This window comes from Macaca nemestrina, chromosome 17 (assembly GCF_043159975.1).
Source record: "Macaca nemestrina isolate mMacNem1 chromosome 17, mMacNem.hap1, whole genome shotgun sequence".
Taxonomy (NCBI): Eukaryota; Metazoa; Chordata; class Mammalia; order Primates; family Cercopithecidae; genus Macaca; species Macaca nemestrina.
In genome coordinates this window covers 52,448,775-52,472,783 of record NC_092141.1, presented here as the reverse complement: position 1 = coordinate 52,472,783, position 24,009 = coordinate 52,448,775, and the positions used below count along the sequence as shown (strand labels likewise).

Below are 24,009 nucleotides of genomic sequence, written 5' to 3'. Positions count from 1 at the left end.
CATATCCTCACAAAAATTATTATTATACTCATTTCTTTTTTTGTTTTGTTTTTTTTCTTTTGAGACAAAGTCTCACTCAGTCACCCTGGCTGGAGTACAGCAGCATGATCTCAGCTCACTGCAACCTCCACCTCCCAAGTTCAAGCAACTTTTCTGTCTCAGCCTCCTGAGTAGCTGGGATTACAGGCACCCACCACAATGGCCAAATTTTTGTATTTTTGGTAGAGAAGGGGTTTCACCATGTTGGCCAGGCTGGTCTCCAACTCCTGACCTCAAGTGATCCACCCGCCTTGGCCTCCCAAAGTGCTGGGATTATAGGCGTGAGGCACTGCCCCTGCCCTTATTATCCTCATTTCAAAGATGAAGCACCTAAGACTCAGAGAGACCAGGTGACTTGTCCTAAATCACAACACTTGGTTGTGGCAAAGTCAGAATTCAAATCTATGACTGCCTGACTTCAGAGGCCAAGCTCTTACTCAGTAAGCTATATGGCATCTTATTTTCTGTTTATGTTGTTACAGGCATCGGCCATGTATTCTACCCATGTAGGGCATCTGATGCTTTTTAAAAGAGAAACATTATTATGAAGTCTCATTGGCCTCCTTGTTTTGCATGGTACCACGTTAACTGAAACTCATGGATACCATCCATGTTCTCACTTTGCAATTCTCAGTTGCCGTGGAGCTGTACAAAGCAAGAACAGCCTGTGTCATCCTCGTTGCCATTATCAGAGTATCAGACTGCAATCATGCTGCATGACAGGTCTTTCCAAAACTCAAGGACCTACCACTACAGGCATTTGATCTGTGTCACACTCGGATGTCTGAGGTGGCTGCGGCAGCTCTGTGTCAGGCTGCAGGGCAGCTGTGCCTGGCTCCAGATTCTGGGTTGGGTTCATACCTATCCATGTGTCTGCACCTTCTTCTTGGACCAGCAGGTAGCAGGTCGTATTATTCTCGTGGAAGATCCTAGGAGTTCTGTACAAGAGGCCAAGTTGCACTAGAACATTTAAGGCCTCTGAACACTCTCAGCATCCCATTGGCCAAAACAAGTCAGCTAGCCACGCTGACATCAATGAGGTGGGAACGTGTACTCCACTCACAGTTGGAGGGCACTGTCAAGTCACATGGAAAAAGGTAGAGATATACAATCCTATTCCAGGGGATAAAAAAATAAGACCCAGAGCCAGTCAGCCACAGTCAGTGTCTTCATCATCATTACCAGCAGGCTTCTAGCTTGGTTAGTAGGTCGGCAGAGAGCAATCCTGATATCCTTCTGAAGGCTGCAGGGGACACATCAGCCTAAGAGATTGCAAGGGCCTCCCCTTCCCTTCCACCTTCTCCTCTCTCCCAGTGAGATCTTGGCTTCTCCCTCTGCCTCCAGGCACCCTCCTCTCAACTCCTTCCCTTTCCTTGGCTCTGGCTATTGCAGAGACAGTCAGGTTCTCATCAAAACCCAACTGACCCAAAACAGGACAGCAGCAAAATTCGGAATCCAATTCACCAAAATAAATAGAGTCCCTGAGTTGTGCAGCTATTTCCTGACTTAAACTTCATAACTGTATGAAGTACGCAGGGCCGGACTTGCGTTCCAGGTTCCCACTGTATGGGTGGGAATATTGAAGCTCAGAGAAGTTATGATTTGCTAAAAGTCTCATAGGAGCGTCACAGTGGCCCAGTCCAAACTTGAATACAGGTCTTCTCTCTCCAGGCCCTGGTAGTGGGAGGAAGGAAAACTCATCAAACCCAGATCCTGAAAACAGCTAGGGTTTGGGCAAGTCAGACTCGGTTGGGAGAAACGTCTGGGAAAAGGTGTGTCCGACGAAGATTCCCTGCACACACTTCCCTTCGGAAGTTTGGTCTGCACAGCTGAACACAGTCCAGCTCTCAACAGTCCTCCACTGGGACGTGGCCAGAAGCATCTGGGCCACAAGAATTCAGTGTCCTTCTGAGTGTCTTAAGAAGAGCCGATTTGCGTCTGAATTCTAGGAACTGTATGAGTTTATTCACGTCCATCACTAGGCCCCAAAGCGGCGTTGTTTTCTATTTCTCCAGCGCCTTTTCTCCAGCCACCCTTCCTCTCCACCCACCCCATTCCTGCCCCGTCCCACCTTCTCTAGACATGAAGATGGTCTCCTGGCTTATTGGGTTTGAAATGAAATAAAAATTTTAAACAGAGTCCATCCTGCAGACATTTTAGCTATAAAGTGGTATTGCTCTGTTTTGGGAATGATAGTAAAATAAGGACTTTTTTTTTTTAAGTTAATGAATTGGCTGACATTATGATGTCAGAAGGACTGGAGCCAAAGGTGTTTTGCTAAAGGGAGTCTCCCCACAGCCCCCACTCCAGACGACACAGCACCCCTGGAGCCCATAGTACTTGCGACTGTTCACGCTGTTTACACACCCAGCTCCGCTGACTGCCTCTTTGTGGGAAGTTGTTTACATGAATTTATTTTGGGAAAATTCCATTAGACAGCACCGGGATTTCTTCACAAATCATTGCCTCTCACTTGTGTCTTGATCAAATCTGGGCAGGCAACTTTTTCTGCAGAGCCCTGTCTCCCTATGTTTCTATTAGGGATTGAGGGGGTACTCAGGGAGAGGGGACAGGAAGGATAATGAAGTAGCCAGGGATGGCTTGGAAAGAAGAGGCCTGTCTGGTTGGATTAGAAACAACACTTGAGGAACAACAAAGGGGTCTCTACTGGCTTGGGGACTGCAGACTCACATGCAGTTTTCCAGGCCACAGCCATTCATGGACTTGCCCATCTTGTGCCTGGCCCTGTGTTAAGGTGCCTGGACACAAAGACACATTGCCAATGCTCCATGATTCCAAGAACCTTGGAATTCAATGAAAGAGTGACAGACACAAGCAATTCCAATCAAATAGTCTTGAGGTCCTTCTTGCCCCACCTGACCCTTCGTTAGGTGTGTGGATCCTCCGTTAGGTGTGTGGGTCCTCCGTTAGGTGTGTGTATCCTCCATTAGGTGTGTGCATCCTCCGTTAGGTGTGCGGACCCTCCGTTAGGTGTATGGATCCTCCGTTAGGTGTGCGGGCCCTCCGATAGGTGTGTGTATCCTCCGTTAGGTGTGTGCATCCTCCATTAGGTGTGTGCATCCTCCGTTAGGTGTGTGGACCCTCCGTTAGGTGTGTGGATCCTCCGTTAGGTGTGTGCATCCTTCGTTAGGTGTGTGCATCCTCCGTTAGGTGTGTGGATCCTTTTTTAGGTGTGTGGATCCTCCATTAGGTGTGTTGATCCTGATCCTCCATTAGGTGTGTGGACCCTTCGTTAGGTGTGTGGATCCTCTGTTAGGTGTGTGCATCCTTCGTTAGGTGTGTGCATCCTTTGTTAGGTGTGTGCATCCTCCGTTAGGTGTGTGGACCCTTCGATAGGTGTGTGGACCCTCTGTTAGGTGTGTGGATCCTCTGTTAGGTGTGTTGATCCTCTGTTAGGTGTGTGGGTCCTTCGTTAGGTGTGCGGATCCTCCGTTAGGTGTGTGGACCCTTTATTAGGTGTGTGGATCCTTGGTTAGGTGTGTGGATCATCTGTTAGGTGTATGGATCCTCCGTTAGGTGTGTGGACCCTTTGTTAGGTGTGTGGATCTTTCGTTAGGTGTGTGGATCTTTCGTTAGGTGTGCAGATCCTCTCTTAGGTATGTGCACCCTTTGTTAGGTGTGTGGATTCTTCATTAGGTGTGTGGACCCTTTGTTAGGTGTGTGGATCCTTCGTTAGGTATGTGGATCCTCCATTAGGTGTGTGGATCCTTCATTAGGTGTGCCAACTCACTTTTGTCATTCTGTCTGTTGAAGGAGAATCCCAAACATTGGATGCACCCCAGTTAGCTACCATTGGTTTAACCTCACATTGGCATCACATGTAACCACCCAGTCACTTCTTTAGTGCTGGAGCAATTCCCTCTTGTCCCCAAAGACAGATTTACCAGATACCAGCTTGGTGCCAATGCCCATGGATCAGAGATGCTGAGACATTGCCCTTGCTCTGCAAGACTAGACCCAGCAAGGAGGGAGAGGAATGGGACCGCAGATAAACCATAAAGGAGACACTTGCTCCCTGGTGAGGGAAGCTGACTGTGGTTCCAGGTGCCCTCCAAGGAGAGCTAGAAGGAAGGGGACAGCTCCTGGCAGTAACCCGGTTCCACTCATGGATCCAGCCACCCTGTGCCTTCATCTATCCAGCAAATCTGACTTCCTTGTCCCACAATACTTCTCCCAACACACAGACTGCCAAGGTATATGATCACAGGGTTCACTGAACACCCCTGGGAGGGATCTGCTTCCCTGGGTTTCCTCGTTTCTAATCAGAAGGGGCTGCACCACTAGGTATGCACATGTGTTAGCCATAAGAACCTCTGGGGAAACACCTTGGGCTGTGCTAGTGGCCCACATTTACTGAGCACTTACTACACATTAGGCACAGGTGGCACAGATCTACATGTTTCACATGTGTCAATCCACTTAATCCTCACAGCAACCCCGTAACAGGTACTTAGAGCCATCCACCGGGAACATGTTACAATGCCCCCAGTGGATACCTGAAACCTTGGATAGTACCGAACCCTTTATACACTGTTTTTTCCTATACATACATAATTGTGGTGATGTTTAATTTATAAATTTGGCACAGTAAGAGATTAACAACAATAATTAACAGGACAATTATACCAATATACTATAACAAAAATAATGTGAATGTGTCCTCTCTCTCTTTGTGTCTATCTCTGTCTCTCTCTCTTTCTCTCTCTCTTTCTATCTCTCTCTCAAAATATCTTATTGTACTGGACTCACCCTTCTTGTGACCTATCAGTCTGATAACCAAGACAGCTTCTAAATGAATAACGGACAGGGAGTGTCTACAGCACAAATAAGCTGGACAAGGAGATGATTCAGGGCCCTTGTAGAACTGAGCAGGACAGCACAAAATTTCATCACACTACTCAGAATGGCAGACAATTTAAAACTTACAAACTGTTTATTTCTGCAATTTTCCATTTAATATTTTTGGATCACAGTTGATCAAGGATAACTGAAACCATGGAAAACGAACCCGTGAATAAGGGAAGACTACTGTACTACAGATAAGCAAACATTAAATAATAAGTCACTTACCCAAAAAGCCAGTTAAGGAACCAGATAAAAGCACAGCTCCTTCTGTCGATGAAAGGGTGGGTCTGCTCCACCTCACAGCTCTCACTCTAGGATCTCAGTGTTGGAAACAAGAAGACCTGCTTTGTGGACACCACTCCATGCCCCTACGAGTTTAAAAGCCACCGCCAGGAGCCTGTGAGTAGGGAGGCAGTGGGACAGGGTGGATTGAGCATTTACTTCAGAGTCGGATCTCACTCATATTCCAACTCCATCTCTCAATAACAGGGCAAGTTAATTCACCAAACTTCTTAAACGTTCCGGATCTTGTTTCCTTCATAGGCCTTCTATGAATGTTAAATGAGATAACGTATGCACAACACCTAGTGCAGCATTACGGTAGGTATTCAAAAATACAGCAATTGTTATTAAGATGGGTACAAGAGGCAGTATGTTGTAAGATGTTCGTGCAAGATGTGGTGCCATTATGGGCTATTCCTTGAGCTTCAGAGAGGCTCTATTTGGGAGACGGAAACCATCAGAGCAACTGAGCTTATTTTATTTCATCTTCCACTGTTCTCAACACATTTCCATGCACATAGCAACTGCTGTTGAATGAATGATTCATGGATGGCTGGATTGGTGGGAGGATGGATGGATGGATGGATGGATGGATGGATGGATGGATGGATGGATGGACAGATGGATGGACAGATAGATGAATGGACAAATGGACGGATGGACAGATGGATGGACAGATAGATGGATAGTCTAAACTTGTTAACTCCTTATAAAATATTCCATCATACACCTCTACATGTCTCATTTCAACACCTCAAAGAATGCTCCCGTCTTTGACTCCTCCCCATTCTTTCAAACCTGTGACTCATCCTGCCAGATAATCTCATTGTTGTCTGTCTGCTCAGCCCCTTTGCAATGATGCATTGTTCCACTGTCTGGGGTTCTTGACTCTCGCTCTGCCTCCGAACAGTTTTAGAGCCACACTCCACATCCATGGGCCAGTTCCATCCCAGTTCCCAGTACTATCCTCCACAACCCCAGCCTGTGCACAGTGTGGTTCGGCTGTTGGGGAGGAGGTAATGTCCAGGTATGCATTCCCTGAAGCCCTGGTCCCTGGAGACCTGGGCTGGAACAGTGGTTCCTGTGTGTCTTGGCATTCCATGGCCAGACTCCAGCCACGCACTGAGGTTGTTTCATGCACAGTCCTAAGTGCTCTGTGTTCTGCCTACACAGGAGCCAGGAGCAAACCCAGCCTAAGGCTCTGTCGCCCTCCATTGGCAGTGGCTCCAGCAGAGCATGGAGCCGTGGCATGCGATGGCTTCCTAGAAGCCAATGCAGCCCTCCAGCTGCAAAAGGCATAGCTGGATTCCCCAAAGTCAGGGCTGCCAGTCTGACACAGTCATGCACCCACCAATATACCATCATAGACTGCTCTCACCATGACCAGTGGCAGAAAATCTACCTGATACCTTAGAGAGTCTGTCCCCTTCCTTTTACAGATGTAGCAGTACCAAGAAAACCTCAGGTCCAAGTTCTCAGGGCATCATGCATGTCACCCTCCCGGTTTTATACCTGGTGGGGAAGATAGAAAGGTGGACGTGGCTTTTTTCCCCACAACTGGGGATAATAGTGAGGCCAGGTTTAGACTGTGGTGGCATTAATGGGTCTTTGTCTCTTTTAACATCCCAGCCTCAGTTTCTGGAAAGAACAGCCTATGTTTTGTAAGAGTTCTGAGTGGTAGGATGCTAATTAGCAATGATAAATTTAATGGGAGGGCATCAGCTCCCACCTGGCTGAAGTTCAGATCTGTGCAGACAGACACTGATGACAAACAGCCCTGGCTTAGGGGAAAGGCAACTTGTCAGTCATGAGTTATCCCCTATACTATGTGTTGGAAGCATATCCAGAGTCTGATGTCATGTCACTTGATACTCACTTTACCTTTGGTCACTGGCCTCTCTTGCCCAGAGGCCCTGCTCCAACCTTCTCCCAGGAATCCCATTACCTCTGCTTCAGTGCTGCTTTCTCCTGGATGTCACCTCTGTGCTATTGGTTCCAGAAAAAATATGCATTTTATAAGGACGTGAAGGTAGGTGCACTGCTCTGGAATCACTTCCATTCAGTTTAACCTGGAGCCCATCTGTGTGATAAGCACATCCACTCCCCTTGCAAAGACATCACCGCCAAGTGATCCTGTGGTTTGCCAGGCCCTCCACCTTCCCTGCAGGCTCTTCACCCAGGGCCATGTTAGAGAGGAACAAAGAAGTGGTGGTAGCGGGGGTCACCCTAAAGGATAGAGCAGGTGCCTAAATCTTCCAGGCAGAAGGTTAGTTCCCAAAGAGACTGTTAGTTACTGGCTTGGGCTTAGGTTACCTGACTGAACTAAATTTATGGTTTTCTGTCCAACCCCATCTTCCAGGAATAAAAGAGCCGCATGAGGAAGAGAAAATCCATTATAGAGAATTGTCCTTGAACTATAATTTCACTGCATATATCATTTTAGTGTGAGAAAATGTATGCCCCCGCTGAAAACATGCAAGCAGCAACCTCAGAGAGGGATGACAGGGTTAAAGGAGACAGGTGCCCAAGGCTCCTGGCTTTGTGTGAATGCTCAAAAAGTAGCTGCAATTATTATTTTTATCAAAACGAAGTTTATAATGACTCTGCTTTAAACATCATAGAAGTTAAAAGAGACCGTCCCAGGGCTGTGTCTTACCCCACTCACGTCAGGGTCCAGGAATGCAGAGAAATGGCCTGACATTCACAGCTTGTCAGTCAATTCCATGGCTGGGGCCAGAATCCCCAGTCACTAGCAGTCTCATTGATGGACTGCAGTCCCAGGTGTTGTGGAAGAGGGCAGGGGATAGAGGAGGGTAGGCACAGTTCAGAGGAGAGCTGCCTACTCTTATTTACGAATTTGACCCTCCCCAGATTCCAGGGACAGAAGTTTAGACTTTCCCCAGTCCAGGCTGGCTAAGGGCGAAATGATTAGCAGAGCACCTGGGCCATGCAGAGGAAGCCACCATGTATATTAAAGAGCTAGGTTCCAGGGAGCTAGTAATGTTCTGTTCTTGATCTGGGTGCTAGTTACAAAGGTGTGATAACTTTCTAAAAAATCCCCAGGTTGTATATTTAGGATTTGTGCAGTTTCCTGCACTTATACTTTGATTAAAGATTTATTTTTTAAAATCACCAAAAACCAAATACCCTCCCACACAACCTCTGGATTCTTCCCTGCACCCAAACTGCTGGGCAGAGATGAGCATCCTTGCAGCCGTTGCTGTAAATTGTCCAGTTTGTTTGTTGATCTACTTAAGAAACAGAATCCCATTCTGTTGCCTAGGCTGGAGTGCATAGCTCGCTGCAGCCTCAAACTCCTGGGCTCAAGCGATCCTCCCATTTCATCCTCCCAAGTGGCTGGTGTGTGCCAGCATGCCTGGCTATAAATTGTCCAGTTTAATCCAAGTCATTGAGAGATTGGGTCAGGCCAGTCAGGACTCCCATGGGATATCTTACTCTTTCACTGCAAAACTCAGAGTCTGACCTTGATTCATTCTTTCATTTATTTAACATGTTTATATGCACCACATGTTTATACTCATCAGATGCTAAACTAGACTTCCCATCCCTCACCCTGAAACCTGCCTGACCTCCATTAGCCAATACATCACCATCTACCTAGACACAGAGTCCAGGAGCTGTGATTCCACCTCTAGTCTACCCCACCTTTCTGGTTTACAAGAACCAATCAGTTATGCTTCAAATTCTGCTTTGGAAAATTCATCAGACTCCAGTTCTTCCTCTCCAACCACATGGCCTGTCCCTCATCCTCTCACTCATGGGCCATTACAGTGGCCTCCTACCTTGTATCTCTGTCTGCAGCCTTCATGGCCTTGAAGATGACCTCTGATATGGTTTGGCTGTGTCCCCACCAAAATCTCATCTTGAATTTTAGCTCCCATAATTCCCATGTGTTGTGCGAGGGACTCAGTGGGAGGTAATTGAATCATGGGGGCAGGTCTTTCCCATGCTGTTCTCCTGATAGTGAATAAGCCTCACAAGATCTGATGGTTTTATAAAGGGGAGTTCTCCTGCACACGTTCTCTTTGCCTGCTGCCATGTAAGACGTGACTTTACTCTTCCTTCGCCCTCCACCGTGATTGTGAGGCCTCCCCAGCCATGTGGAACTGTGAGTCAATTAAACCTCTTTCCTTTATAAATTACCCAGTCTCAGGTGTATCTTTATTAGCAGCATGAGAACGGACTAATACAACCTCCTATGCCAACATCAGAGATAGGGTCATTCATCATCCAAGACCATCAGTGCCTCCTGACTGCCCATGGGGAGAGAGTCTACATCTCTCTACTTGCCCACAAGATCCTTTGTGATCCAAGCACACCTCCTACTGCATTCCTCCATTCACCTACCACCAACTGTGATGGGCCACTCTCTACTCCCCATGGACATCTAATACATTTTTATTTCCATGACTTGGCTCACACTATTCTTCCAATACCAGATACTCTCCCCACTTCCCCATCTTTTGACACTTCACTCAGCCTCCAGGACTCTGCTGAGAAGTGACCTCCTTTGAGAAGCCTTCTCTAATCCTTTGGTCAGCTCTAATTGCCTCTTCACTCAGCATCTACCACATGCTGGTAGTCCTTTAATACCATTTTGCCTTGTCTTGCCATGATTGTTACACAATCAGAAACACCAGCTGGGTCTCCCTACAAAATAGCTTCAGAAGCTGGACCTTTCCAGCCACTTCCAAGACTGCTGGGCACTCTGTCCAAGCCACCACATCTCTTGCTGGGATTTTCACAACTGTCCCCTAATTGTTCTCCTTTTATTCTGGTCTCCTCCTCCACAAGATCTCTTCTTTGAAGACTGGTGCTGCTAAACATCTCAGAGCATATTAATCTTCAGTGCAAAGTCTCTCTCAGAATAAAATCCAAAGTCCTCACCATGGGATGCAAGTTTCCTGGATCCATAAACCAAAACCAAGGCAACTCTCTCCAAGATCCTACAGGATGGGTCCAGTCACTTCTCTACAAGATCCTATGAGACAGAGCCCAGTCACCTCTCTACAAGGTCCTATGGGATGGGCCCAGTCACTTCTCTACAAGGTCCTATAGAACAGGACCCAGTCACATCTCTACGAGGTCCTACCAGACAGGTCCCTATCACCTCCCTACAAGGTCTTATAGAACAGGACCCAGTTACATCTCTACGAGATCCTACCGGACAGGTCCCTATCACCTCTCTACAAGGTCCTATAGGACAGGTCCTTGTTACCTGTCTCCAAGGTCCTATGGGATGGGTTCCTATCACCTCTTTATAAGGTCCTACAGGAAGGGGCCCAGTCACCTCTTTACAAGGTCCTATGAGACTGGACCCAGCCATCTCTCTACAAGGTCCTACATGAAGGGGCCCTGTAGCCTGTCTCCAAGGTCCTGTGGGATGGGTTCCTATCACTTCTCTACAAGATCTTATGGGATGGGCCCTGTCACCTCTCTACAAGGTCCTATGAGATGGGCCCTGTCGCCTGTCTACAAAGTCCTATGGGATGGGCCCTATCACCTGTCTACAAGGTCCTATGGGACAGGGCCCTGTCACCTCTCTACAAGGTCCTACAGGAAAGAAATGCATAGTTTTGGTCTTATATCTCTTTTAAGTTTCATAGATATTTGACCCAAAGAAAGCACTCAAAGTTGGGTAGAGAAAAACCAGGAGGGCTTCCTGGAAGAAAAGGCTTTTGAGCTAGATTCTGAAGGAAGTATAGCAAAACAGAGAAAAAGCAGGGAGAAAATTCAATGAGGAGAGCCCACAGGAACAAAGACATGGAATCAGGATAGAGCTTCACCCATGTGGGGCAAACCCTGGGCTCAAATAGGGGGTTAATAATAAGTGAAGTTGGTACCACACATTTATTCTCTTTTTCTTTTACACTTCCCACAACTTCAGTGGAGGCAGATGGGGATCCAGCAAGAATGCCAAAGCAGCCATCTCATGATGTTTGACAACATTCATCTGAGCTGTTTCATGTTTAACATGTCTTCCAACTCTGTAAAATTACAGAATGGAATATGAAAGATGGCATCTCATTCTATTGCTGGTGAAAAGGATGAAAAAAAAAAAAAGACACCACTTGTTTTTTTCATTCATGCAGCTGATATTGGTTGAGCACCTATTATGTTCCTAAGCACGACACTAGACTCAAGCAATATCAAGTTGGCTAAGACTCTCCAACAACCATGCTTTGGGCTGATAGATGTGTGAACAAACAACTGTGATGTGTGATCAACTGGTGGTGATCGCTGTAATGGAAGAAGGTGACACAGGTGCAGAGGAGGAAATGGCTAACTGCCAGAGAAGCCAGGTAAGGCCTCAAGGTAGAAGCAACCTCTGAACTGAATCTTGAGTGTTTTCCGTAAAGGACCATATGGTAAATATCTGAAGCTTTGCAGGCCATACGGTCTCTGCTGCAACTACTCAACTCTGCCACTGTAACACAAGGTCAGCCACAGACAATAGATAAATGAATGGGTGCGACTGTGCACCAAAATGACGTTATTTGTGGACACAGAAATTTAAATTCTGTATAACTTTCATGAGTCAGGAAACATCATTCTTCTTCTGGTATTTTTCGGCCATTAAAAAATACGTTTTTCACCAACCCGATGCTTAAAAATGAAAATGCAAAAACTTTCTTGGCTCATGGGCCACAGGAAACCAGGTAGTGGGACAGATGTGACCCACGGGTGGTGATTTGCAGACCCCTGTCTTAAAGGATGAATTGGCATACCCCCGGTGAAGATGGAGTTACGGGTTAGTAACAAGAGTAAAGGGGGGTCTCTGCAGTGTAAGGTCCTTAGCAAAGTCTCAGAAACACATAAAGATACAGTCTATTTGGGAAATCGAGGTCTGTTGTGAGAGTGAGACCTGGGGTCCGGGTTGAAACTGGAAAAGTCAATAGTCAACAGTTTTTATATGCCCACTGTTGAACACATCATTATTTTAAAATTATACTACATAAAATTACAATTAAATAAATTACATTTAAAAGAAAATTGGCCAGGCCCAGTGGCTCAAGCCATAATCCCAAATTTTGGGAGGCCGAGGTAGGCAGATTGCCTGAGCCCAGGAGTTCAATACCAGCCTGGGCAACATAGCAAAACCTCGTCTCTACTAAAATTACAAAAATTATTCAGGAGTGTTGGCGCACCTGTAGTCCAAGCTGCTTGGGAGGCTGAGGTGGAAGGGTGGCTTAAGCCCAGGAGATGGAGGTTGCAGTGAGCTGTGATCACGCCACTGCACTCTAGCCTGGACAACAGAGTACCACTCTGTCTCAAAACCAGAAATCACACACACAAAATAAAGATAATAAATACTCAAAAACTCATCACTTCCTCATTATTTCTGATATTTTACTATTACGTTTGCCTGTGAGATTATTTACCTCTAGTGCATCCACATAATGGAGATGCCATGACATGCTACTGTTTCTCTTCCCAACTCTGTATTCTGCTACTTCACATGGGTAGCTTGACCTTGGCCATGATGGGGATATTTACACTACAGGAATTGACAAAGGCTACAATGTAGGGCTCTTTTTAGTCCCCCAGAGAATCAGCGGTTAAGCCTTTACCACTGACTGCAAGCAAAAGAAAATTAAGTCCAGGACTGAAGTAATGATGGCAAAAGTGGAGAGAAGGGGGATGACTGGGATAGAATTAGACTCAACCAGGTAGCTTTGGAGGAATGAGGGAGAAGCAGAAGAGAAGGATACCTCCAAGGCCTAGAAAGCTATTTATAAAGAAGCACTTTGAGAACTAGACTTGGCTCGGTACTTCCTCCACACGCCTTCTCATTGAACAACCCCAGAAGGAAGTGTGGGAGCTCCGAGCCCCAGGCCCCTGGCAGCTGGCGCAGCAGCAGGAGGCACAAAACCCTTGCCTAAGATCACCCGAGGAGGTGCTGCTATGGCCAAGCCCCAGCCTTCCAATCCCCCTGCACCACAGGCCCGTGTCTGTGTATGTTTACATCTCATACATAGCTCCGTGCAGAGCTGTGTGGGCACCCACAGTGCTCCACGAGCGGTCTGTGTGTATTTATAACCACACAGCCATGTGTGGACAGCCCCACATATAGATCTCACCTCCATCACTTCACACATCCCTGAGGTGCCTGGGGCCTGCTTCCTGACCTCACATCGGGGGCTGTGTGCCTGCTAATTGACTCTGATGGGAACTGTGCCCTGCCAGCCAAAGGCATGCAGCCCACCTCCCACAGCCAGCGCCTGCTACCTCCCACCGCCCTTGGGGGCCGGACCTTCCTGGTAAAGCTGTGTGAGAAGCAGCTATAAACATGCCGCAGGCTGACCTGCATATGGAAATGAGGCTCGTGGTTTGCCTGGCGCCCAGCCACAGGCCTGTGGCCTCACTACCGCCAAGTATCTTTAGCATGAACTTCATTCACTTTGCCCCCCTCCACTCCTTTTCAGTCCCTCTCATCTGCTGCCCTGTCTTACTCTCAGTTTGGGGTGCCTCTTTCCAGGCTGGAGTCTTATCCTCAAGGCTGCACGGAGGGCTTGGCCTCATCACCCGCTATCTGACAATAAGAACAACAATATAATCATAGCTTGCAATTTCTGTGCTAGGCACTTCATGTCCATTATCACGCTGAATACACATGGAGGCCCCGTTTTACAAACAAGGAACCTAAGGCTATAACAGGGTCATTTGGTGGGGAGATCAGGACTGAAGAAGTCAAGGTTGGCAGAGTGGTTGGGGCTCCCTGAGTTGCACATGCCATGCTGGGAGGGCCTCTGGGTGCAGGAGAAAGACAAGGAGGCCATCACTAGGCCAGTGATGGTCAAGTAGAGAGAAGGGGATGATTGGCATAGACTCAGCATCAACCAGGTAGCTTGGCAGGATGAGGGAGGAGGAAGAGGAAAAGAAGGATGACTCCAAGCCAGAGAAAGAACTATTTATAGAGGACACTCAGTCATTTTCCAATCAAGAGTGGGGGCAAAGGCCATCCAAGAGGCCGTAATGGGAGGAAGATGCCATTCTGGGGGCACAGGCTGCTCCTGGTTGGGCAAGGTGCTTACTCTTAGACAGTGCCAGGCTCAGCTTCCTAAGGGATCTGATCTGGAAGCTCATATTGAAGACACAGCCTGAACAGTTGCCCTGGACATGCTTCAGGAATGTCAGTCCATCATTTCCTCACTATTTCACAACCTTCCCTGAGGTGGGATCCAACCACCTTGGGGAGAGGAGATGGGAGAGGTAGCCATAAGACTTCTCTTGTTGTCAATGGACAGCAGCCTAGGGAGGCTTTCCTGGGCTTTGTTCTCTCAATGCCCCAACATAGGCTGAAGTTAACCAAGGCTGGAGTTGCGGTCATCTCCTACTTTCATTTGGCATGTCATTGTCCTTTGCAGGCTTACCCTTACCCATAAACATGTATGTCAGCCCCTCCCTCCCTCCTTCTTGACCTCCTTCCTTACCTTTTTCCTTCCTCCCTCCCTTCTTCCTATTCATTTTTTCTACAATTTAACAGAATATTCTTTTTTGAGTTGAAGTACTATCAACGTCCTTATGACCTCCATCTATATGCTCCTGTGTCTTCCCCCTGGGGCCCTAGCTACCTGTGGAATAGGTTCTTTTGCTATCTCCATTTTAGATATGGAGAATTGGGGGCTCAGGAGGATTAAGTAACTTGCCCCATGTTTCACAGCCAACAGGTAGCAGAGCTAGGAATTGGACCCAGGTAGCCTGATGCAAAAGCCAGTTCTCTTAACCACCAGGATGCACTGGTTTTTCTCTGTCTTCCATTTGCAAATCTTCAAATACCTTCTCAAAGGTCATCTCATCCAGCTCCCTGCTTTTAAGCAGGAATGCCTTAACCATGTATGTCCACTTTATGTCTTTCAGAGGCCTTAGAGATTCAACCACAAAAGAGAGATAGTGAAATAAACTATGCTGAGCATCACCAGGAACCAGGAACCATGTGCACCATCTAGTTACATCGCTTGCAGTCACCCATTTGGGGATCTTCCCTAAATCAGCCTCCCATCCCTCCTAGCACTCCTGCAGCATGTCTCCCCTAATTCTGTGCTGGCAGATCCCCACTGCATACCCTCCATCCCCCACTCCCAAGCCTTGGGTCATAATAAACCCAGCTGAAATACAAGTCCAAGCCCTGCCCATTGTCATCACAGTAAACAGCCTGGACCCGAAGGCTGCCTCTCTCACTCCCCAGAAGATTAATAAATCAGATTCAGACGCCTATTGTTCTGGACACAGTCAGAATCAATTGCAGGATTTTAAATCTCTCAGCACAGAGCAGCTGGCTGGCAACAAGAGGCCCCGCAATGTCTCTGGGAAAGCTAGCCAGGGATGGAAATAAGAAAGAGAAAAAGGGAAGACCAAATAATCAATAGATACCACACGCTCTTGGCTATCACACAGTATTGCTCAGGAGGCTGGTCCCCAACTTTATTGTGAGTCACACATAGTAAAGGGACGAGGAGGAGGCAGAAAGTCCAACTGGGAAGAGAGGAGGCCAGAAAGAGCCAGGTCTGGTGGACCCAGGGTTAGCCCTCAGATGGGTAGGACTGCTCCACACCCACCTCCTAACCTCACCGATGGCTAATTTCATCTGCAAATGTTTGAATCTCTCAAAAGTGAGCACTCACTGCCCAAAGCCGCACAGTGAATTCTAGCTTAGGATCCCAGAATTCCCAAGAAGATTCATAGAAATCCTTGTATCTCAGACTCATTCCCACTCCTTTGCCACCCGCAACTCCTAGACTTTGGTTTTGTTGTTTTGTTGTTGTTGTTGTTGTTGTTTAATCCCTTACTCCCATGGGAGATACAGTGTGCCCGCCACTGCCGCCTGAGTGGCTGCTAGCATTTTCCCTAGCTGTTTATGTGGAAAATCATAAAAATATTTGGTGGCCAAAAAAAGAGAGGGGAAATGCTTTGGTGGTCTGATGCAACAGAATTCCTTTGGTGGGGGAAGGAAGCTGGATGTCTTATTCTAATCCAAAAGCATGCATAAATGCTGTATTGACTGAAGAGTACTAGGTAGAATGCACGTTCTTCTCAGAGACCTGCCCCCCACCCAACCCTCTCCAAGCAGACAAAAGCACTGTTGGCAGCTGGCAGAGTGTAAGTCACTTATAACCCGACCACAGGGTTTGGGAAGAGCTGAAAGCAGAAATTCTTGCAGGCTGTGCTCTACCCTGAGTCTGGTATTATGCTCCTGCCCTGGTGGCCTAATTCCCTTGGCTGCAAGAGGAGGCAAGGATGCTGATGTTGATGATGGTGATGGTTGTGGTGGTGATCCAGATATTGCTGTTGCTGCTGCAGCTGATGTTGATTTTTTTTAATGTGCTGCACATTATGTTATAGTTATGAAGCCTCTCTGTATACAATCTCTCCTTTGATGTTCATAGTGACTCCCCGTGGGAGGCAGATCAGGTATCATATCACATCACACCCATTTCACAGGGGAGGAAAATGAAGCCCAGAAAGACAAAGTGTCTTGCCCAAGAGAACACAACTTGCCAACGCCAAACCCTGCAGATCAGCTTTACACCATGTTGACTTGAACTCTGAACAGCACAGTCCAAGGGATTGGTAATGCAAGCTATATACGGCATTTAATATTTTCCAGTAGCCACATTTTTAAGGTTACAAAAAAGCAAGTGAAATTGATTTTTAATAGTATATATAATATAACCCAATATATCCAAAATATTATCATTTCAACATGTAATCAATGCAGACATCATTAATGTGATGTTTTACCTTCTTTGTTTTAATACTAGGTATTTGAAATCTCATGGGTATTTTTCACTTTGAGCACACCTCATTTCAGACTAGCCACATGTGGCTGATGGCTATGTTACTGGCCAGCCCAAATCTGGCCAGTATTTGTCTGATGCAAAAGTCAGTTATCTTAACCACCAGGATGCACTGGTTTTTCTCTGTCTTCCATTTGCAAATCTTCAAATACCTTCTCAAAGGTCATCTCATCCAGCTCCCTGCTTTCAAGCAGGAATGCCTTAACCATGTTAGCAGGAATTGACAGTGTCTTTGATGCCAAATGTATTTTTGAGAAAAACCTCAAAGAGAGGAAAGCAGGATCATTGCTTGATTCATCTTTATTCATTAAGAGGAAAAACTTTCATCTCAACTTCACCTCTTTCTAGTCATGCAGACAAGACACAAAAATTATTTCAGTTGACAAACTGTGTTTTTCCTCTTCTTTCCACCCTCTTTTCCTTATTCTCTTCTTTCTCCTCCTTCTTCTTAATCATCATCTGCTAAAACATCTGATCCAGATATTAGCACTGAGTGATGAGCAGTCATCTATAAGCAGCAACTTGGTCTACCTTCCGAAGGTTTTTTTGAACTGCACCCTAATTATACATAGTGCTACACGAGGCACAGGGCAGAGATAATGATCCCTCCAAGAACACTGGGCACTAGAAAAGGAGGAGGAGGGAGAGAGGAACAGATGGAGGGAGGGAGGGAAAGGGAGGGAAGGAAAGGAGGAAGGAAAAAAAGCATACCAGGTTCAATAGTGCCCCACCCCACAAAACTCATGTTCACCCAGAGCCTCAGAATGTTACCTTATTTAAAACTAGGATTTTTGCACATGTAATGAAAAGATAAGGACATTGTGGTGGGTCATAAACCAATGACTGACGTCCTTAAAAGAAAGATATGTGGTAACACACAGAAGACACAAGTAAGAACACCGGGTTAGTCCACTCTCACACTGCTAATAAAGACATACCCGAGACTGGTAATTTATAAAGGAAAGAGGTTTAATGGATTCAGTTCCGCATGGCTGGGGAGGCCTCACAATCATGGCTGAGGATGAAGGAAGAGCAAAGAGATGTCTTACATGGGGGTGGGCAAAAAAAGAGCATGTGCGACGGAACTCCCCTTTATAAAACCATCAGATCTCATGAGACTTACTCACTATCACGAGAACAGTATGAGGAAAGTGCCTCCATGATTCAATTATCTCCACCTGGCCCCATCCTCGACATGTGGGGATTATTACAAATCAAAATGAGATTTGGGTGGGGACACAGCCAAACCATATCAAACATTATGTAAAGACAGAAGTGGGGCTTCAAGCTCCTGCAGGCAGTTTGGAAGCAGCTGGAGGAATGAGTTAGGTTCCTGGTTGCGGGACATTTTTTTTCTTTTTTAAAACAGACACAGCTGTTGAGTGAAATGCCGCCTCCACAGAGAATCCCAGGCGTCAGACCTTTCAAGCAGAAGAAGAGCTTGGGTAAATTTATTGGGGTAGTTTTCTGGGTTACTCGAAAGAGAGGAGAGGATCTGGCCTTCTCTTGATCTTTGCTTCTTCCCTTGTGCTTGAAACATTCACAGCAATCAGACAAGAGGAAGTTGCTGGAATCCGGGCAAAGTTCCCCAACAAGATCCCGGTGGTAGTGGAGCGCTACCCCAGGGAGACGTTCCTGCCCCTGCTGGACAAAACCAAGTTCCTGGTCCCGCAGGAGCTGACCATGACCCAGTTCCTCAGCATCATCAGGAGCCGCATGGTCCTGAGAGCCACGGAACCCTTTTACTTGCTGGTGAACAACAAGAGCCTGGTCAGCACGAGCGTAACCATGGCAGAGATCTACAGAGACTACAAGGATGAGGATGGCTTCGTGTACATGACGTACGCCTCCCAGGAGACATTTGGCTGCCTGGAGTCAGCAGCCCCCAGGGATGGGAGCAGCCTTGAGGACAGACCCTGCAGTCCTCTCTAGCCCGTGTCGGGAAGGATGTGTGCTCTGACAGACGCGTCAGACGCTGGCAGAAGGGATTGGTTTTCTCCTGTGTGTACGCTGGAGGAGTCTGAGAAGCAGGGATGCCTGGGGTGATCAGCTCCAACCAGCGTCAGCAGAGTGGTGGCTCTTCCTAGTTTACTCTTTGTGCTCCATGCTCTTGTGTTCTTCTAAGAAAAATGTGGGCTGCTCTTGAAAGTTATGTAATTATCACCTTTTTTTTTTTTTTTTTTTTGAGACAGGGTCTTGCTTTATTGCCCAGGCTGGAGTGCAGTGGCACGATCTTGGCTCACTGCAACCTCCGCCTCCCGGGTTCAAGTGATTCTTCTGCCTCCACTCACTGGGTGGCTGGTATTACAAGCATGTGCCACCACACTCGGCTAATTTTTGTATTTTTAGTAGAGATGGGGTTTTACCATGTTGGCCAGGCTGGTCTCAAACTCCTGACCTCATGATCCACCCTCCTTGGACTCCCAAAGTGCTGGGATTACAGGCATGAGCCACCACATCCAGCTATATAACCATATTCTAAATAAGAAATGGTTGGCTTGTGTGATGGTGTTGTGTGATGAGCTGGAGACAATATTTTAAGTGTCTTCTGTGGTATATGTGGGAGGGCCATTGAGGAGTGGGTTTCACTCCCTACCTGTGGGCAGGTGTCCCATCTAGGGCTCGGTCCTAGAGAACCTCTGGCCTGTAGGTTGTCTCTGTGGAACCCAGTGAAGCCAGCGTGAACCATGGTTAGCTCATCTGGAGGAGCCCTTATCCGTGTCATTAGAGAAATTATTCGATTTCCCCAGCATTCACTCTATTTGGTTATTTTCTGTCATTCTCTTTTTGTCCTTCTATACCATACATATTTATGCCAAAGCTGTAACTTCTCAACATAAAGTCATTTAAACCATGTGCATGTTTACTATGTGCCAAGCTGTATTCTAAAATAAATATTCTTTATTTAAAAAAAAAAAAAAAAAAAAAGACAGAAGTGGGGATTGAGTGATATGTCTACAAGCTGCCTTTGACCACAAGAAGCCAGGAGAGAGGCATGGAACAGATGCTCCCTCAGAGCCTCCAGAAGAATCAACCCCACCAGCCTCTTGATTTCGGACTTCAGGTCTCCAGAACTGTGAGAGAATACATTCCTGTTGTTTTAAGCCACCCAATATGTGGCAATTTGTTATTGCAGTCCTAGGGGACTGATACAGAAAGGAAGTACAAACCAGGCATGCTTTCTTGTAAAAAATCAGTAAAGACACGTGATCAAAAAAAGCTTGCAGTTGAGAACGTGAACTTCAGGGCAGCTTCCCTATCCACTCTCTCCCTGCTGCTCATGAAATCAAATCAGCTTCCCTCACCTTCCCCCCTCTCAGTTGCCCATTCTGGTAGTTACACTTGAGCCCCAGGTTTCCTATGAAAAGGTACAGCCTTAAAATGAAGGGTTTAAGTAATTCAAATATTGTCCTATAAAAGGGGGAACAACTTATTCTGGGTGACTTTTGAGGACAGAGTGAAGACCAAAGAGTAAAAGAGAGGAAAGCAAATCTCCACTCTGCTTGTAGAATTTTTGGACAAGCACAACTGGTTCATGGTGAGAGGGATGCCTGGCATGCATGCCTCTAATGAAAGCTGGTCTTGGGGGCATCATAAGGAAGTTAGGGGGATTTCATCTTTCTGCCATCATCAAAGGAATTTCTATTCAAAAAGGAAAATAAACTGGATGGTCACAGGGCCCTCTTCCATCTGAAAGCTGACTATGTGATTCTGAGTCAGAATAGTTTTCATCAATACAGAGGCGGTGCGGTTCTGAAGAGGTTGAGGGAGACAGTGACTGTCTCATAGGCCAGACTCAGATGAGACACTGATATGGACCATATATGGATGGGACACTGATGCGGACCTTATACAGATGGGACACTGACGCAGACCATGTACAGAGAGGACACTGACACAGACTGTATACGGATGAGACCCTGATGCAGACCGTATACGATGGGACACTGATGCGGACCGCATACAGACGGGACACTAATGCGGACCTTATATGGATGGGACACTGATGTGGACTGTATACACATGGGATGCCAACACGGACTGTATACAACACGGACCATATATGAATGGGACACTGACACAGACCATATACAGGTGGGACACTGACATGGACTAGATGCAGGTAAGAATCAGGGTCTGCTGGGCCCTGACCTCCAGAAGACATAGCCCTCTTTCTGTAACACATGACCGTGCCCCTAGCCTTGGCTGATCAGAGTCTCAACTGTTTTGACTAATACGGAGAGTACCCACAGAGCTGCGGGGGCTACAGCAGAAAGTTGGTTGGATAACTGGGACCACCAGTTATAGCCATGTGCAAGTTAAATTTAGAGGGGAGCAGGAAATATGAGTAAACAAACAAACAAAAAAAGCCAGGAAAGAGCAGAAAGAAACAGACTTCCAGTGCTCTGCTTCTTTATTTCTGCATATCAAACTACTCTGAAACTTAGTGGCTCAAAACAACAACTTTTTCTGCTGGGGTTACAGGTGGCTCACACCTGTAACCCCAGCACTTTGGGAGGCCGAGGCGGGCAGATCACCTGAGATCAGGAGTTCAAGACCAGCCCGGCCAACATGGCCAAACCCTGTCTCTACTAAAAATACAAAAGTTAGCCAGGCGTGGTGGTGCGCGCCTGTAATCCCAGCTACTTTGGAGGCTGAGGCAGGAGAATCACTTGAACCTGGGAGGCAGAGGTTGCAGTGAGCCGAGATTGTGCCACTGCACTCCAGCCTTTGTGACAGAGCAAGACCCCATCTCAAACAAAACCATTTCCTTCTGTTTCATGAATGTGTGGGTTAGGAATTCAGACAAGGCTCAGCAGGGTAGAGTCTTCTATTCTACACGGAATAGCAGAAGTCACTGCATCATAGTCAGCTGGCAGAAGGGCTGGTGCAGCGTCTCCATGATGACTTCATTCACGTCTGGCACCATGGCAGGGACAGCTGAAAGGCCTGGCTCAGCTGAGGCTGTAAACCAGAGTGCCTCCCTGTGGTCTTTCCAACCTGGCCTCTACTCCAGGGTAGCTGGACTTCTTATGAGATGGGTCAGGGCTCCAAGAGCCAGTGTTTCAGTGAACAAAGTAGAAGTTGCATGGCCTTGTAAGGCCCAGCCTTAGAAGTCACATGGCATCACTTCTGAGATACTCTACTTGTTGAAGCAGTCATAAGCCCATCCAGATTCCAGAGGCAGCGCTATAGGTCCCACTTCTCTATGAGAGGAGGGTCAAATAATTTGTGACCATGATTTGAAACCATCATCCATCCAGAGAGAAAAAAGAGATAGGAAGAGTTGCTTTCTACTTCACAATTCTCATGAGATAGCCTCATCCTTAAAAAGAAACCCTCTTGGCCAGGCGCAATGGCTCACCCCTATAATCCCAGCACTTTGAAAGGCCAAGGCAGGCAGATGACCTGAGGTCAGGAGTTCGAGACCAGCTTGACCAACATGGAGAAATCCCATCTCTACTAAAAATACAAAATCAGCCGGGCATAGTGGCACATGCCTGTAATTCCAGCTACTCAGGAGGCTGAGGCAGGAGAATCACTTGAACCCAGGAGGAAGAGGTTGTGTAGTGAGCCAAGATCGCACCATTGCACTCCAGCCTGGGCAACAAGAGCGAAACTCTGTCTCAAAAAATAATAAGAATAATAATAAATCCTCTTTTTGCTTGGCTAACATGAGTAGGTGTCTGTTCCTGCAACGAAAGTAGTCCTATTATGGGCAAAATTCTGTCTCTCAAATATTTATATATTGAAGACCTAACCTCTAGTACTTCAAAACGGAACTATATTTGGGGATAGGGTGTTTAAAGAGGTTAAGTCAAAATGAGCTCATTAGCATGGGCTTTTATCTAATATAATCAGTGTTCTTATAAGGAGAGGAAATTTAGGATGGGCACAATGGTTCATATGTGTAATCCCAGTACTTTGGGAGGCTGACGCAGGAGGATCACTTGAGCCCAGAAGTTTGAGACCAGCCTGGGCAACATAATGAGACCTTGTCTCTTTACAAAAAAAGAAAAAGGAAAAAAAAAAACCATTACCTCCGTGGGATCCCAGCTGCTTGAGAGGCTGAGGTGCAAGGATTGCTTGAGCTGGGGAGTGGGGAGGTTGAGGTACCACTGCACTCCAGCCTGGAAGACAACAACAACAAAAAAAGGAAATTTAAACACAGATAGGAACAGAGGGAAGACCATGTGAAGACATGGGGAGAAGAAGATGGCCATCTACTAGCCAAAGAAAGAGGTCCCAGCAGAAGCTGCCCCTGCCCACACTTTGACTTTGTACTTCCAGCTCCCAGAACTATGACAAATTAATTTCTGTTGTTTAAGCCACCCAGTCTGTGGTACTTTTGCTATGGCAGCCCTAGCACACTAATACAAGCCCTGACTAAACAAATGTGCCCAGTGTATGAATCTTGGTGCTAATACAAGCAATGGGGAGTCTGGCCCTGCAAGCCTACTAGTTAGAGCAGGGTATGGCCCAAGCCCCGGTAGCTCCAGCGTGCTGCAAGGCATGAAGTATTCTCTTGGCACGGGTTGGCTGCCTCTTCAGTGTGCATCCACTGGAATCAGGACATGTGGAATAGGTGATTCATTTCTTCCATCTCCACTCCTGGCAAATAAAAGCATTTACTATCACCTCTACAAAGGCAGCAGCATGTTCTTCTTTGCAAAAATGAATACACTGTCCTGGTTCGGCTTTCTTACAAACACAGACATGTGAGTGAGAATGTGCATGCATGTGCACACACACACACACGTGCACACACACACTAGCCTTCTATGTCTATGTTCCCTTTCTAACATACTTTCTTCCCTTTTCCATCACCAATGCTCAGCAACCGGGAGTCAAGACACCTCGGTTTGGTCCCAGTTATACTAAATTTGACTTAATTTTCCTAGATTTCTGTTTGTTCAGCTTTAAAATGAAAGGATTGGCCCATCAGTGATTTCTAAGATGACTTTTCACACTTAAGACTCATGGCTCTGCCATCTCAACACAG

At 46.7% G+C, this 24,009-nt stretch overlaps 2 protein-coding genes across 18 annotated transcripts in view; one reads left to right on the top strand and one right to left on the bottom strand.

The window, feature by feature from the left end:
- The window catches only part of C17H17orf67 (chromosome 17 C17orf67 homolog), a 122,905-nt gene that overhangs the window by 11,753 nt on the left and 87,143 nt on the right, over nt 1-24,009 (bottom strand). For 15 of the 17 annotated variants that reach the window (XR_011615725.1, XR_011615722.1, XR_011615735.1 and 12 more), the window contains 3 exons: nt 23,467-23,618; nt 23,048-23,137; nt 19,917-22,213 (listed from right to left, as the gene is read on the bottom strand). Coding sequence is in view for 2 of the 17 variants with exons in the window: in XM_071082904.1 (XP_070939005.1) it covers nt 22,166-22,213; nt 23,048-23,137 (138 nt within the window). In the remaining 15 variants the exon portion in view is untranslated. Of the gene's footprint in view, nt 1-19,916; nt 22,214-23,047; nt 23,138-23,466; nt 23,619-24,009 lie in introns of those variants that run through there. The other 2 variants (XM_071082904.1, XM_071082905.1) reach the window with 2 other exon arrangements.
- Nucleotides 13,499-18,938, top strand: LOC105476784 (microtubule-associated proteins 1A/1B light chain 3C). Its single transcript, XM_071082035.1, has 2 exons — nt 13,499-13,583; nt 18,490-18,938. The coding sequence occupies exons 1-2, from the start codon at nt 13,499-13,501 to the stop codon at nt 18,936-18,938; spliced, it is 534 nt and encodes a 177-aa protein (XP_070938136.1).

Bases quoted from the DNA above. Each gene is read 5' to 3' on its own strand.
- LOC105476784 (XM_071082035.1), top strand. From the start codon at position 13,499: ATGCCGCAGGCTGACCTGCATATGGAAATGAGGCTCGTGGTTTGCCTG. The intron at 13,584-18,489 runs GTATCTTTAGCA...GTTACTCGAAAG, and splicing joins TGTGGCCTCACTACCGCCAA to AGAGGAGAGGATCTGGCCTT.